The 16,226-nt window shown below is 42.5% G+C and overlaps 1 protein-coding gene across 1 annotated transcript; it reads right to left on the reverse strand.

Annotated features, from left to right (window-relative positions):
• Positions 1–8,809: 8,809 nt before the first annotated feature.
• LOC120031949 (E3 ubiquitin-protein ligase Hakai-like) lies at positions 8,810–12,343 on the reverse strand. The gene is made up of 6 exons (XM_038977815.1): positions 12,306–12,343; positions 11,504–11,671; positions 11,258–11,364; positions 11,082–11,165; positions 10,896–10,969; positions 8,810–10,127 (listed from the first exon to the last, which is right to left on the reverse strand). Exons 1-6 carry the CDS (start codon positions 12,316–12,318, stop codon positions 9,110–9,112), a joined length of 1,464 nt encoding a protein of 487 aa, XP_038833743.1. The 5' UTR covers positions 12,319–12,343; the 3' UTR covers positions 8,810–9,109.
• Positions 12,344–16,226: the final 3,883 nt, after the last annotated feature.

Here is a 16,226-nt window from a genome sequence, read left to right on the forward strand (position 1 = left end):
ATGTCAAGCAAAGAGGCAGTGAGTTGGAAGGTACGCCTTGAAATACAATGCAATCTAAGTGTCATATGATCTGTCACATGATCTCAGTATATATACAGCTTTTCTGAAAGGCCACAGAGTCTGCAACACCACTAAGCAAGGGGCACCACCAAGCAAGTGGCACTATGAAGACCAAGGAGCTCTCCAGACAGTTCAGGGACAAAGTTGTGGAGAAGTACAGATCAGGGTTGGCTTCTAAAAATATATCTGAAACTTTGAACATCCCACGGACCACCATTAAATCCATTATTAAAAAATGGAAAGAATATGGCACCACAACAAACCTGCCAAGAGAGGGCCGTCCACCAAAACTCACGGACCAGGCAAGGAGGGCATTAATCAGAGAGGCAACAAAGAGACCAAAGATGACCCTGAAGGAGCTGCAAAGCTCCACAGCGGAGACTGGAGTATCTGTCCATATGACCACTTTAAGCCGTACACTCCACAGAGCTGGGCTTTACGGAAGAGAGCCAAGAAAAAAGTAATTGCTTAAAGCAAAAATAAGCAAAAACGTACCAAATACAGGGAAATTCTTGAGGGAAACCTGTTTCAGTCTTCCAAAGATTTGAGACTGGGATGGAGGTTCACCTTCCAGCAGGACAATGACCCTAAGCATACTGCTAAAGCAACACTTGAGTGGTTTAATTATGGGGAAACATTTCAATGTCTTGGAATGGCCTAGTCAAAGCCCAGACCTCAATCCAATTGAGAATCTGTGGTATGACTTAAAGATTGCTGTACACCAGCGGAACCCATCCAACTTGAAGGAGCTGGAGCAGTTTTGCTAGATGTGCCAAGCTTATAGAGACATACCCCAAGAGACTTGCAGCTGTAATTGCTGAAATAGGTGGCTCTACAAAGTATTGACTTTGGGGGGGTGAATAGTTATGCATGCTCAAGTTTTCAGTTTTTTTGTCTTCTTTTTTTGTTTGTTTCACAATAAAAAATGTTTTGCATCTTCAAATTGGTAGGCATGTTGTGTAAATCAAATGAAACAAACCCACCAAAAATGTATTTTAATTCCAGGTTGTAAGGAAAAAAAATAGGAAAAATGCCAAAGGGGTGAATACTTTCGCAAGCCACTGTACCTTCGTAGTTACTGTCACGACCTGCCGGGGGAGTGGGCTGCGTTTCTGCCTTAGGCAGAATATGCACAAAACTCCCTCCGTCACTCCTCCACTAACCTCACACCATTTCAGTGTGTTCTAGGGTATCAGCCGGCCCTGGCACCCAGGCACCAGAGTCAGATCGAGGCTCCTACAGTGGACGATTGGTTCCCGAGCGCCAAGAAGGTATGGAACACAGCGCACACCCATCTCCAGCGCGTCGTCCTCCGGCAGAAGGCACAGGCCGATCGTCACCTAAGTGGGGCCTCAGTCTTTCACCCCGGTGACAGGGTCTGGCTTTCCACGAAGCTGAGCCCGCGCTTTGAGGGGCCATTCAAAGTCCTGAGGAGAGTCAATGAAATGAAGTACAGATTACAGCGCCCCGTCAATTACCGTATCTCACTCTCATTTCATGTATCTCTCTTCAAGCCGGTAGCAGCTGGTCCTACTACTCCTCTCTACACTTGTGACACCATGCTTTCAGGGAACGCTTTAAAGTAAAAAAATTATGGGTGACACTAGAAAGTTGGCTGTCAGAAGTATTACAATGTAAATGTACCTTTAGTCAGTCTGTCTGCATATTTCAAGACATATAGGGGTTGTGAGATACACAATCGTCTGGACGATTCTCCTCTCATCACCCATCTTGAAAAAACGTATACAAAAAAACCTGGAAATCAATCAATCCGCCATCATTTACAAAATGGAAAATATCGAATGTAACGATGTGTGCTGAGAGTCAAAAGTATGAAATAACACATATGGAATCATGTAGTAACCAAAAAAAATGTTAACAAATCTAAATATAGTTCAATGACAGCTTTGCACAATCTGCAGAGCTGGGAAGGTTGTATCCCCATATATATAAACCCAGCAAAAAAAGAAACATCATCTCACTGTAAACTGCATTTATTTTCAGCAAACTTAACATGTGTATATATTTCTATGAACATAACAAGATTCAACATCTGAGACATAAACTGAACAAGTTCCACAGACATGTGACTAACAGAAATTGAATAATGTGTCCCTGAACAAAGGGGGGGTCAAAATCAAAAGTAACAGTCAGTATCTGGTGTGGCCACCAGCTCCATTAAGTGCTGCAGTGCATCTCCTCATGGACTGCACCAGATTTGCCAGTTCTTGCTGTGAGATGTTACCCCACGCTTTCACTAAGGCACCTGCAAGTTCCCGGACATTTCTGGGGGGAATGGCCCTAGCCCTCACCCTCCAATCCAACATGTCCCAGACGTGCTCAATGGGATTGAGATTCGGGCTCTTCGCTGGCCATGGCAGAACACTGACATTCCTGTCTTGCAGGAAATCACGCACAGAACAAGCAGTATGGCTGGTGGCATTGTCATGCTGGAGGATCATGTCAGGATCAGCCTGTAGGAAGGGTACCACATGAGGGAGGAGGATGTCTTCCCTGTAACGCACAGCGTTGAGATTGCCTGCAATGACAACAAGCTCAGTCCGATGATGCTGTGACACACCGCCCCAGACCATGACGGACCCTCCACCTCCAAATCGATCCCACTTCAGAGTACAGGTCTAGGTGTAACGCTCATTCCTTCGACGATAAACGCGAATCCGACCATCACCCCTGGTGAGACAAAACCGTGACTCGTCAGTGAAGAGAACTTTTTGCCATTCCTGTCTGGTCAAGTGGGTTTGTGCCCATAGGCGACGTTGTTGCCGGTGATGTCTGGTGAGGATCTGCCTTACAACAAGCCTACAAGCGCTCAGTCCAGCCTCTCTCAGCCTATTGCGGACAGTCTGAGCCCTGATGGAGCGATTGTGCATTCCTGGTGTAACTCGGGCAGTTGTTGCAATCCTGTACCTGTCCCGCAGGTGGGATGTTCGGATGTACCAATCCTGTGCAGGTGTTGTTACATGTGGTCTGCCACTGCGAGGACGATCAGCTGTCCGTCATGTCACCCTGTAGCGCTGTCTTAGGCAATGTATTGCTCTGGTCACATCTGCAGTCCTCATGCCTCCTTGCAGCATGCCTAAGGCACGTTCACACAGATGAGCAGGGACACTGGGCATCTTTCTTTTGGTGTTTTTCAGAGTCAGTAGAAAGGCCTCTTTAGTGTCCTAAGTTTTCATAACTGTGACCTTAATTACCTACCATCTGTAAGCTGTTAGTGTCTTAACGACCGTTCCACAGGTGCATGTTCATTAATTGTTTATGGTTCATTGAACAAGCATGGGAAACAGTGTTTACACCCTTTACAATGAAGATCTGTGAAGTTATTTGGATTTTTACGAATTATCTTTGAAAGACAAGGTCCTGAAAAAGGGCCGTTTCTTTTTTTTTGCATAATTTTGCATAATAATTTAAAAATCGAAATTTTTAATCCCGCATCGTTTTGTGTATCAGTTCATGTGCTATGGAATCGATAGGTCGAAAATCTCTTCCCAACAATTTTGCAATCTATATGCCACAGCTGTCAATTTTTTGGTCCTTAAATGAAACTGTTATCTATTTTTATTTATCACAATTTTATTTATCCAATTATGGTCTTTAATGCAGTGTCGACAGACAAGTTCCTTATCTTTTCCCATTTTCACTTGCCTCTTCCATTTGTGCGGTAAGGCTACAAATAGTTGGTTGTAATTTTGGGTAGAGCAGACATTTCCATTTTTGTTAGCTGCACGTGTGAAATAACTCCATCAGTCCTATTTATTATATCATTTTAAAATATTATACTTTAAAAAAAAAATGTTTATCAAAAGTAATGTTTTTTTTTTAAATCAGCTGCATGTACTTTGATGATGTCACGTTCCTGACCTATTTTCTGTTAGTTTTTGTATGTGTTAGTTGGTCAGGACGTGAGTTTGGGTGGGCAGTCTATGTTTTCTGTTTCTATGTTGGTTTAAAGGGTGACCTGATATGGCTCTCAATTAGAGGCAGGTGGTTTTCATTTCCTCTGATTGAGAGTCATATTAAGGTAGGTGTTTTCACACTGTTTGTTGTGGGTGGTTGTCTCCTGTGTCTGTGTAAGTGTATGTTACTCCACAGGGGACTGTTTTTCGGTTTGTTTGTTTGTTCGTTCGGTTTATGTAGTCAGTTTTCCTGTTATTGCGTTCTTCACGTTATATGTAAGTTCGTGTCCAGGTCTGTTGACTGCGTTTGTTATTTTGTAAATTCTCAAGTGTTTCGTGTTCGTCGTGTTTTCTGTTTTGTTTAATAAATATCATGTCAAATCGCAAAGCTGCATTTTGGTTCAATCCCTGCTCCTCCTCTTCGGATGAAGAGGAGGAGGAAAGCCGTTACAGATGATGAGATGAAGACGTTCATGTTCTTCCGTACTTCATTACGCCATGCTACTGGAGAAACAGACAGATCATTCACAGGACATGCATAAGTTAAGGCAGGAACCTCAATCATAACGTATTACTTCACAATATGTAGCGTTAATGACACAATAGGGAATTGTGTGTACACAAAGGTTTTTCGGTCACACTATGTTCAGACTCCACTCTTTGTCATTCAGGTGACAGACAGAAGGGTCTGGAAAGGTCAGAGCTCATAGGTTGTTGACCCCGAAGCAATTGAATGTAATTACAGGCATATAGATAGATCTTAATGGTTAATAATGACAAGTAATAATCAAAGACTAATGTGCTAACGTAGTGAGTAATGATTGGACTGGCTTGTAGATCTCATAAAGGACAGGCTAAATATGCACGCCATGCTTGACATGATGATTGATATGATGATGTGCTGATATTGCACTGCTAATACCTGTATACTTGCCTTTTGTATGCTTTCTTCCAAACTGAATACAAATAAAAATGCAACATGCAACAATTTCAAATATTTTGCTGAGTTAAATTAATTAATTAGGCCCTAATCTATGGATTTCACATGACTAGGCAGGGGAGCAGCCATGGGTGGGCCTGGGAGGGCCTATTACTAGCCTATTCAACCTCTCTTTTGTATCGTCTGAGATACGACCAGCTCACTGCCGCGGTCATCCCCCTCTTCAAAGGGGGAGACACTCTAGACCCAAACTGTTATAGACCTATATCCATCCTGCCCTGCCTTTCTAAAATCTTCGAAAGCCAAGTTAATAAACAGATCATTGACCATTTCGAATCCCACCGTACCTTCTCCACTATGCAATCTGGTTTCCGAGCTGGTCATGGGTGCACCTCAGCCACGCTCAAGGTCCTAAACGATTTCATAACCGCCATTGATAAAAGACAGTACTGTGCAGCCGTCTTCATCGACCTGGCCAAGGCTTTCGACTCTGTCAATCACCGCATTCTTATCGGCAGACTCAATAGCCTTGGCTTCTCAAATGACTGCCTCGCCTGATTCACCAACTACTTCTAAGATAGAGTTCAGTGTGTCAAATCGGAGGGCCTGTTGTCCGGACCTCTGGCGGTCTCTATGGGGGTGCCACAGGGTTCAATTCTTGGGCCATACAACACTCTCTGTATATATCAATGATGTCGCTCTTGTTGCTGCTGGTGATTCTCTGATCCACATCTACGAAGACGACACCATTCTGTATACATCAGGCCCTTCTTTGGACACTGTGCTAACTAACCTCCAAACAAGCTTCAACGCCATACAACACTCCTTCCGTGGCCTCCAACTGCTTTTAAATGCTAGTAAAACTAAACACGTGCTCTTCAACCGATTGCTGCCCACACCCTCCCGCCCGACTAGCATCACTACTCTGGATGGTTCTGACCTAGAATATGTGGACAACTACAAATACCTAGGTGTCTGGTTATACTATAAACTCTCCTTCCAGACTCACATTAAGCATCTCCAATCCAAAATTAAATATAGAATCGTCTCCCTATTTCACAACAAAGCCTCCTTCACTCATGCCACCAAACATAACCTTGTAAAACTGACTATCCTACCGATCCTTGACTTCGGCGACGTCAATTACAAAATAGCCCCCAACACTCTACTCAGCAAACTGGATGTAGTCTATCACAGTGCCATCCGTTTTATCACCAAAGCCCCATATACTACCCACCACTGCGACCTGTATGCTCTCGTTGGCTGGCCCTCAATACATATCCGTCGCCAAACCCACTGTCTCCAGATTATCAAATAAGTCTCAAATAAGTCTCTAAGACCAGCTCACTGGTCACCATAGCAACACCCACCCGTAGCACGCGCTCCAGCAGGTATATTGCACTGGCCATCACCAAAGCCAACACTTCCTTTGGCAGCCTTTCCTTCCAGTTCTCTGCTGCCAATGACTGGAACGAATTGCAAAAATCTCTGAAGCTGGAGTCTTATATCTCCCTCTCTAACTTTAAGCATCAGCTGTCAGAGCAGCTTACCGATCACTGTACCCGTACACAGCCAATCTGTAAATAGCACACCCGACTACCTCATCCCCATATTATTACTTACCCTCTTGCTCTTTTGCACCCCAGTATCTCTACTTGCACATCACTCGAGTATTAATGCTAAATTGTAATTATTTTTGCCTCTATGGCCTATTTATTGCTTACCTCCCTACTCTTCTACATATGCACACACTGTACATGGATCTTTCTATTTGTATTTTATTTTGTGTTATTGACTGTACGTTTGTTTATGTGTAACTCTGTGTTGTTGTTTTTGCCGCACTGCTTTGTTTTATCTTGGCCAGGTCGCAGCTGTAAATGAGAACTTGTTCTCAACTTGCCTACCTGGTTAAATAAAGGTGAAATAAAAAAATTAATTGCACAGTCCCTCAACTTGAGACATCTGTGGCATTGTGTTGTGTGACAAAACTGCACATTTTGGAGTGGCCTTTTACTGTCCCCAGCACAATGGTCGAGCAATGGTCGAGCTGTAATGGTCGAGCTGTTTCATCAGCTTCTTGATATGCCACACCTGTCAAGTGGATGGATTATCTTCATAAAGGAGAAATGCTCACTAACAGGGATGCAAACAAATTTGTCCACAACATTTTTGAGAAATAAGCTTTTATTTCAACTCATTAAACACGCGACCAACACATTACATGTTGCGTTTATATTTTTGATCAGTGTAAATACCAGACACACATGTAGTTTTACTACTCTTGATAAATCCAATCCTGTATTATCAACATGTTTACTCAGTTATAACTCTGTTGGCTTTCTCAGTGGAAAGGTACAAAACAATACAATGCACTTCAGGTAGCCTGGTGGTAAGGAGCGTTGGGCCAGTAACTAAAAGGTTGTAGGATGAATCCCCGAGCTGACAAGGTAAAATCCCTAATTGCTCCAGGGTCGCTGTCAATAATGGCTGATCCCCTGGCTGTGGCCCCACTCTCAGTGGGAGAGGAATATGCAGAAAATCAATTTCACACCTGTGCAGGTTACCCACTTGTACATACAGTGAAACAGGACTATATAAGCACCCCTTAATTATTAACTTTGATTGAACAAAAGAGTCTGTCTCTGAATGAAGTCATCAGCAGGTGTCCAACATTAATTGGAAGTTCTATCCTCTTGCTGGGGACGAGCTTGATAACAGCGTCTATTCTTCTGCGAACCGAGAGTCATGGAATTTCGGGAGGGAAGATCTGACAGAGAGCTCATTATTTTAGCAACAATAAGGTTCCGAAATGTGAAATCAATCAAAGTGATGTAAACAAGTATGCTATAATGGTCGATTTGAAACCCAAAACCTGTTACTTTTTTTCATTTAGCAGACACTCTAATCCAGAGCGATTTACAGTAGTGAGTGCATACATTTTCATATTTGTCCCCCATGGGAATCAAACCCACAACTCTGGTGTTGCAAGCAACATGTTCTACCAACAGAGCCATTGTTATAGGCTGATTCCAGATGTTTGTTTATTAATAATGTGAAGACCAATTAGTGGGAAGTATTGGAGTCAACATGGGCGAGCATTCTTGTGGAACACTTGCCACCTTGTAGAGTCCATGCCCTGACAAATTGAGGCTGTTCTGAAGGCAAAGGGGGGTGGAACTCAATATTAGGAAGGTGTTCCTAATGTTTTGTACACTCAGTGTATACTTCTGTGTAGCAAAGCCATTTTTTATGGACATAAAATAAAGTTGCTTATTTTCAAATAGCCTCAACAATCCTTGGTATCAACAAAGCAAATACTCCACAGCAAAACACTACTAGTAGCTAGATATCATTTTAGTAGCAGAATACTCCCCTGACGCATTTGCTAGGGAGGGTGACATCAAATAGCACACTGCAACACCCATGCAGGATAACACAGTTGAGTCATAAATGTTAGTAAAAAAAAATGTAATAATGTAATCTTGGGGTTTTGTTCTTGACACAATTACAGTGCCACCCCTCTCAAAATGTATTTATTTTCTCCCAGCAGCTATCTTCTCTTTTATCGCACATAACTAGGGCCATGTTTTGGTCAATCATGTCACATGACCTGGATTTCTACTTTTATTTTAAGGTCTTTTCAGAAATTAGAATTAGAAAAAAACAATTAAGCAATTGTCTGAAGTATGGTGCTGTACCATCTGACATAAAAAGGGGGACAGTTTGATGAAAAAGCTTTAAATAAAAGGTTAAAATCCAGGTCATGTGATTAACCAAAACACAGGGCTCCCTCCACAAACAATGTCAAATTTTAGATCATACACTGCCCCCTACTGATATGGATGAAACCGTTTCCACAACTAATAATATTGAAAAATAATGAGATTTAACGCTTTGTTAGAAAATATTTATTGAGACGTCATCAAACCAAATTTTTTCAAGATACAACAATGTCCATTGGAGACAAATACAGGAGCGATTCAAATGTATCGTTGCTCATTTGACAGTCCAAAAGGTTCATATCAATAAAAGTGAACAGCTACATACATACATTCACCATAGACTAGTCTCTTTAAAGTGTTTCCATAGACATTACAGTCATACAGAACCCAGAGACTCATGTTCACATTATTCAAACCAGTGGAGAGGAATAGGGACAAGTCAAACAATGACTTTGTGGGGAGGTGAGAGTTTACTGATAATAAGGGCGGTAGCGGGACTGATCGGGGTGATGGGGTCCAGGCATCTGGCCCTGAGGTGGGGGGCCCTGCATCCTTGGAGGAGGAGGCCCTCTAGGGGCAGGCCACATCCCAGGGCTCAGACCCCCTTGCTGGTTAAAAGGGGGACTGAGTGTGCCCTGGTCCTCAGGGAACTGCTGCATGGAGTTAGGGTTGTAGTGGTGGGGAGGGGGGGCGTTGACTGGAGGACCACCGTGTTGAGGTGGGGGGCCTGGAGGAGGGTGGTTCATGTAGGGAGGCATCTGACCCATGATGTGTCCTGGCGGGGGGGTAATGGGAGGGGGTGCGTTAGACATAGGCGGGGGAGGGCCAGCCTGGTTGTAGACCATGTGGGGTGTCCCAGAGCCCTGGGGCTGGTGCTGCATGGGGTGGTTGATGGGTGGAGGGGGAGGAGGTGGAGGGCCGTAGTGCTGTTGCGGTGGTGCCATCATGTGGTGTGGGTGGGACACTACAGGCTGACCAGGGTAGTCCCCAGGGTGGTGGTGTGGGGGTGGAGCAGGGCCCGGGCCAGGAGGGAGAGGGTCACGGGAGGAAGAGGTGGAGGAAGAACCGGAGTCATCCTGGATTGGCACGGTGATGAGGTTGCTGCGTGCGCGTGTAGTTACGGTGGCAATGCGGAAGGTCTCCTGGGAAAGAGGAGGTGCATCATGGGAAGCCGGTGGTGGCTGACCGTAGGGGTCATGACCCCCGTGTTGGAGAGGGGGCGGGAGGTGCCCTTGGGTCTTGGGCAGGTGAGGCGGGGGCACACGGAAGCGGTCAGGGACCTCTGTGGATGGGGGAAGGTGCAAGGCGTCCTGGCGGCTTGCCAAAGCCTTGGCTGCCCTCATGTGGCGGTGGTTGATGTGGGCTTGCAGGTCACGCTGGGAAAGGTAGGTGCGCTTGCAGCCCTTCACAATGCTGCACATGTAGAGGGAGCCCCGCAGACACTGTTCGATGCGCTGGACCGGGTCTGTGCAGCTGAAGAGCTGCATACTAAACAACATAAAAGGTTTAGTTAGTAAGTGCAGTCAGCAACCACACAGCAACCACACAGCAACCACATAAACAGATGGTCAAAATAATTTAGAACAGCCAAATTGGTATAGATGACATCACACATGCCTTCAAGCTTTATCTTCTACCGAAACCAATCAGGTGGTTGTTCGACAAAACGAAGCGCCGGACGTCATTGATCATGTGCTTCTGATAGTGATATAAGCCTCGGCACACTGTTTCGAAGCAAACTGCTTAGCGACTTTGATGCATGCCCCGGGGCTCCGGTATCAAACTTAACGTCACTAGACACGGCTGTCTGAGTAAAAAAATTATAATAAAAAAATGAAATACTCCAGTCTGAACTTAAACAACTACAACCAGTTAGAACGTGTGTAGAAATGATAATGAACATACTTTAAAAATATATAATTTAATCTCTTTATTTTTGTTCAATCAAAGTATTTTTTTATATAGCTATTAGCAGAACTATTTAGCAGATCTGGTTGATTTTGTGGTTGATTTAGTTTTTTTATTATTGACAATGAAAAATGTGGGAATGTTTTTCTCTTGTCATATAATTGCTACCTTTACTATCAATATAGCATTCAAAATATTTTTACAGATTGCATTAGGGATATTTTTTGTTTCACAATGCGAATATTGGGTTGCGACTGAGACAACCTGGTTGAATTTGGGTCCAGAGGTAAAACCAGTTGAGAACCACTGCACTAGTGGGTAGGTTAAAAATAAAAGTCAAGAGCTTACCCTGGGCACATCTTGTCTCCCTTCTTCTCGTGGAGCAACGCACACTCATAACAGAACACATGCTTGCATGGAATCTGGTGAGTTAATACAGATAACATTATAAGCTGCTGCACTCATAGCCTCTTACTATAAAAAAATAATTAAGACACATAACACACTATGTAAAACGTGATCGAAGAGACATACCATGCGTCCATAGATCCTTATGGGCAGACCACACTTGTCACAAAAGTGTGCTGGAATGTCATCCTTTTCACCTATCAAATTCAACTGTGGGGAAAAGACCAAGAGGTCTATGACACAGTAATGATGTAGGTGGAATGCATTCCTGCACCCCCCCACAATAGAAATTGAAACACTACCTTAAAGTCCCAAAACATTTGCTGGGGGAACCTCCGTTGACTTGCAAACACATCCCCAGCCTTGGTACCACAGTCGAACCTCTCCTCTTGCTTGAAGCTAAAACTCTCTAGAAACACAGATATGTTGCCTTACAGTAGTCCCATATGAAAGCTTGCTTCTATGACCTAGCAACAGGTTTCCCCATCCCAATCCTAGCCCTTGGAAATTAAAACAACGAGATGAGAAAGCACTTGCGGCTGGCTAACCTTCATCCCCAGCCTGGGGTTTGGAGGGCTGCCTGCCCATGGGTCTTTGTGTCCGGGTAGCAGGTTTGCTCCTGATGGTTGGTTTGGAGATGAGTTTGATGGGGATGCGTCTGCGGACATCAGGGCCCCCAAGACTCCCCGAGCCGTCCGTGCCTTGCAGGTCATTGTCTGTGGGGGGAACGATGGTTCATTCAAAATGTCAGTGACCAGAGTCAGTCATCTGCTACCAAGCGAACATTTACATGGTACTTCCTACTAGCATTGACACTATAAGTTGACAATCCACAGGTGATCAAAACCACGATAGTTTACCAAAGCGCTAGTGTTTCATTTTAGCCAACGCTAACATTGTCTGGAGTTTCAGAAGTTGATGGGAGAATGCAAACCTTAGCAGGCACATAGTCTAAGCTACAAACATAGCATTATTTATTCTGAATATGTTGTCAATGTTAGAGTACTGTCCTGACAATTTAAGTTATTAGCTTAGCACTGGCAGATCAACTCCAACCGCCACTATTCTAAAAGTATAGCTAGCTAGCTAGCTACTACTGTAGGAACACAGATCTGTGGACGCTAACGCTAGCAATATATTAGCTCTTTAGCTAGCAGTGGGCTGGCAACGAGAGGTTGCTACAAGGCCGCAATTTTTGTACTTTAAACACTCCACTGATAATACTTGTAAAGTATAATTGAATATGAATACGTTTGAAAATTTAATCTATTTCGCTGTGTATCAAGTTAAATCTACTGATAGACAAATAAAACTAAAATACAGCTGAACCTGGAGTCATTTGTCGCTTACCACTTTGGTCCATAATTCACCGCAATGCAGTATGGGAAAGTATAATAAAAGGGGAGGAGTTGAGTTCAACCACTGAGGGGATGTCACCAGCACCACAGCAAAAGTCACAAACCCCGCCCATTTCTACAATTGACCTTTTTAAAATCTTAAACCTAACCTCAACCCTAACCACACTAACATTATGCCTAACCTTAAATTAAGACCAAAAAGCACATTTTTGTATTTTTTCGAATTAATTTATTTTTATTAACAACAAATCAATACAGGAAGTACATGTGGAAACACAAGTATATATAAATAATATACAAAGGACAATTGGACTAAGGGGTACAATATCACATTACACAAGGACCTTAAGGGACATACATACACTTATAATTCTAACAGCTTTTTTGTTAGTATAGTATATAATTGTCTTAAAATACAGTTCAATGTATTTTTGTAAGGTAAGAAATGTGGTGTTTTGTTTGTAAATTTACATTTGTGACTATGAAACCAGCTTATTTCTATCGTAGGTAAAGAATCCAAGCAGTACATCTCTCCACAATAGTGTAAAATCTTCATAAATGTGTTCAATTATAAATCTACTGATGTCTTGCCACAGATTCCTTACATGAATACATTGCCAAATAAAGATGCAACACCGTTTCTGGGTGGTCATTACAAAAGGTACAATTTGAGTTGATGTTTTCCTTAAAATTCTTCATATAGTGGTTGGCAGGATAATATTTATGAATAATTTTAAAGGAATCTTCCTTAATTTTGTAAACAAGTAGGAATGTGTGTGGCAACATCCAAACTTTTTTCCAACAGATATTATCAATAAATCCATTCCAATAAGGCATGACATAATGTAGAGATACAACATCCTGCAGAAACAAGGTTCATATCGCTCTGTTGTTGAATGGACCAAAAGAGAAAAAAATCTTTCATACTGATGAGTCAACAGGGTCAATGGAAGGTAGGCTCTGAGGGTCAGGTCTTGACACGTTCCTGAATAATAAAGAAACACCTGGGGGAATGGCATCTAAAACAATTGCAAAATCTTTAGGTGTTACAGGGACCTTGTAAAGTGATAAGAATTCCTTATAACTATGAAAAAATACCCTCTGCATTTATCAGTTGGCTCACCAATAGGATATTATTTCGGAACCAATATTCTAAAAACAAAGAAGCATTTTTATACAATATATCCCGATTATTCCATATATAATATCTGTGTGGAGAAAAATTATGCCTATAAATTAAGGACCATGACAAGAAAACCTGCTGATGAAAAGCAGACAGTTTCACTGCAACTTTATCGCTATTATAATTGCAAACCATTACATTTCCGAGTGTAGAATATTACCACCAAATGTATTTTTCATTGTAGTGACACCAGTGGAGCGTTCAGATCCATGGGAAAGCCAAATATCGTTGCCCCACTGTGACCTCCAGAAGTTGGCATCAGCCGAAATTGAGTGAGACTTGAAAAAAGCACAAATCTATTCGAAATTGTCTAGAAACTAAAAATAAGACCTTGCGCTTCACATTGTTTCATAACCCCCTAGCATTAAGAGAAACTATAGACAAAGTCAAAACAACAAAGGTTATATAACAGTATAAACTGTAGGGTGAGTCAAAAACGTATGAGCAGTGAACGTAAGCGACAAGGAACCGAGATCTGCATCATATAAGTCAATTTAAAGTGAAAATAGCTTATTCCTTAACTCTGAGCTAGATGTTATCCGGCTTTTGAAATTCAACTAATCAGAAAATGATGTTCAAGACCAAACCAAGGGTTCTCTGTAGTATGAGAGACTAAAAACCACCCGTAGTGTAATCAGGAACAAAAAAAATAAAATACAAAATAATCATTTAAATTAAACAAATTAAATCATTTTAATCGCCACTTGCCCTGCACGTGTAAACTTGTCCGACGTCATGAAACGTCATCAGAAGTTTCGGCATAATTTGAGGGCTGAGGGGAGAGGGTGTCTTTTAAGTGTTTGGAATGAGGCCAAACTCATGTGCAGAAACAACGGTTGTCACGCGTCAAATTGTGGATGTTGCCAAGTCAAAGGCACTCCTTCAATATTAAGTCGTTTTTGACAAAAATTAAAACGTGTCTGTTTTTGACTTTGTCGAGGTTATTGTCATAGCATCTTCAGCTCCTAAAGATATTGGCTCAAATCTGGGTTATGCCTTTAGATTTTGAGAAAATTAACAACTAAGGAAGAATTTTTCACTTCTCTCATTGACTTCTCAAACCACAAACCCCGGTCTGGTCTGCTTTGTCTGCTTATAGCAAGCGTTCACGAAAGTCTCGCGATGTTGTACCTCTGGGTTTAAAAAATCTGTGGTTGAATGCAGCGTATTCTTCTTCATGTGGTTTTTCCGGCAGACTAGACGCTTCCTTGTGTCTTGCTGCTTTTCACAGTTCGGAAAGTGAATTGGACATTTGTTCACAAAAAAAGGTATATGGGGAAAAAGGAAATTGCACCATCATCTAACCAGATACTGTATATACCCTTTTTTGGTCTCCCGAGTGGTGCAGCAGTCCAAGGCACTGCATCTCAGTGCAAGAGGCTGTCACTACAGTCCCTGGTTCGAATCCAGACTGTATCACATCCGGTCGTGATTGGTAGTCCCATAGGGCGGTGCACAATTGGCCCAGCGTTGTCTGGGTTTGGCCGGGGTAGGCCGTCATTGTAAATAAGAATTTGTTCTTAACTGACTTGCCTAGTTAAATAAAAAATAAAACAAATACCACTATCCCCGACACACCCCACCACCCCTTCTCTCAAAACCCCCTGTAGTTCTTCTGCACTAAAATCTTTGACACCCAAAAACATCTCTGCTGCTGCTACTACCAGTTCAATCTTCTGGGATTTTCTTTCCATCTGTGCAGTACAATTAATGACCATAGCAATAAACACCAAGCAGCCACCTTACTAAAGCACAAACTGTTCGGGTCACTTTGTATTGGCCTACTACTAACAGGGATCCTCTCAGGCTTCCTCACCCTTTGCCCTCCATCCTCTACTTTCATCACTGCCTCAGCAAATGACACTTAGTGCACTACTCTCACCCTGGAAACATCAACCTGTCTCACTTGCATAGGACATTTCTGATACCCAGCAACAACAAGTACTGTGCTTGTATTTCAAATCAAATCAAATTTTATTAGTCGCATGCGCTGAATACAACAGGTGTAGACCTTACAGGGAAATGCTTACTTACGAGCCCCTAACGAGCCCCTAACCAACAGTGCAGTTTCAAAAAATACTTATAAGAATAAGAGATAAAAGTAACAAGTAATTAAAGAGCAGCAGTAAAAAATAACAATATATACAGGGGGGTGCCGGTACAGAGTCAATGTGCGGGGGCACCGGTTAGTTGAGGTAGTATGTACATGAAGGTAGAGTTAATTAAAGTGACTATGCATAGATGACATCAGAGTGGCAGTGGAGGGGGGGGGGGTGCAATGCAAATAGTCTGGGCAGCCATTTGACTAGATGTTCAGGAGTCTTATGGCTTGGGGGTAGAAGCTATTTAGAAGCCTCTTGGACCTAGACTTGACGCTCCGGTACCGCTTGCCGTGTGGTAGCAGAGAGAACAGATGTTGGTTTGGGTTTGAATCTCACGCTCTTCTTTCAGCCTCGCTTCATCTCGGCATGCGCCTTGAATTATATCTTCCGCATTTCATCCCAGCTCAACGCAGCTTCAAACAAATATAATAAAATATACAAATATAACAAAGTCATTTATATCTTTATCATACATAATAATTGAGTTGCAAATGTAATGCATTGTGTTTGTGCAGAAAAACGTATGCTTGAACATTGTATTAGATCTGTAGCAATACATGAAAAACAAAAGTTATTCCATGGACAGTGCAGATGATGCATGGTCATTTCTGTATTCAACTGGTAATTA

Source organism: Salvelinus namaycush, chromosome 38 (assembly GCF_016432855.1).
Source record: "Salvelinus namaycush isolate Seneca chromosome 38, SaNama_1.0, whole genome shotgun sequence".
NCBI classification, from domain to species: Eukaryota; Metazoa; Chordata; class Actinopteri; order Salmoniformes; family Salmonidae; genus Salvelinus; species Salvelinus namaycush.

Coding starts and splice junctions, on each gene's coding strand:
- LOC120031949 (XM_038977815.1), bottom strand. Junction 11,166..11,257: donor AAATGTTTTGGGACTTTAAG/GTAGTGTTTCAA, acceptor TTTTCCCCACAG/TTGAATTTGATAGGTGAAAA. Junction 10,128..10,895: donor GGAGACAAGATGTGCCCAGG/GTAAGCTCTTGA, acceptor TATGTTGTTTAG/TATGCAGCTCTTCAGCTGCA.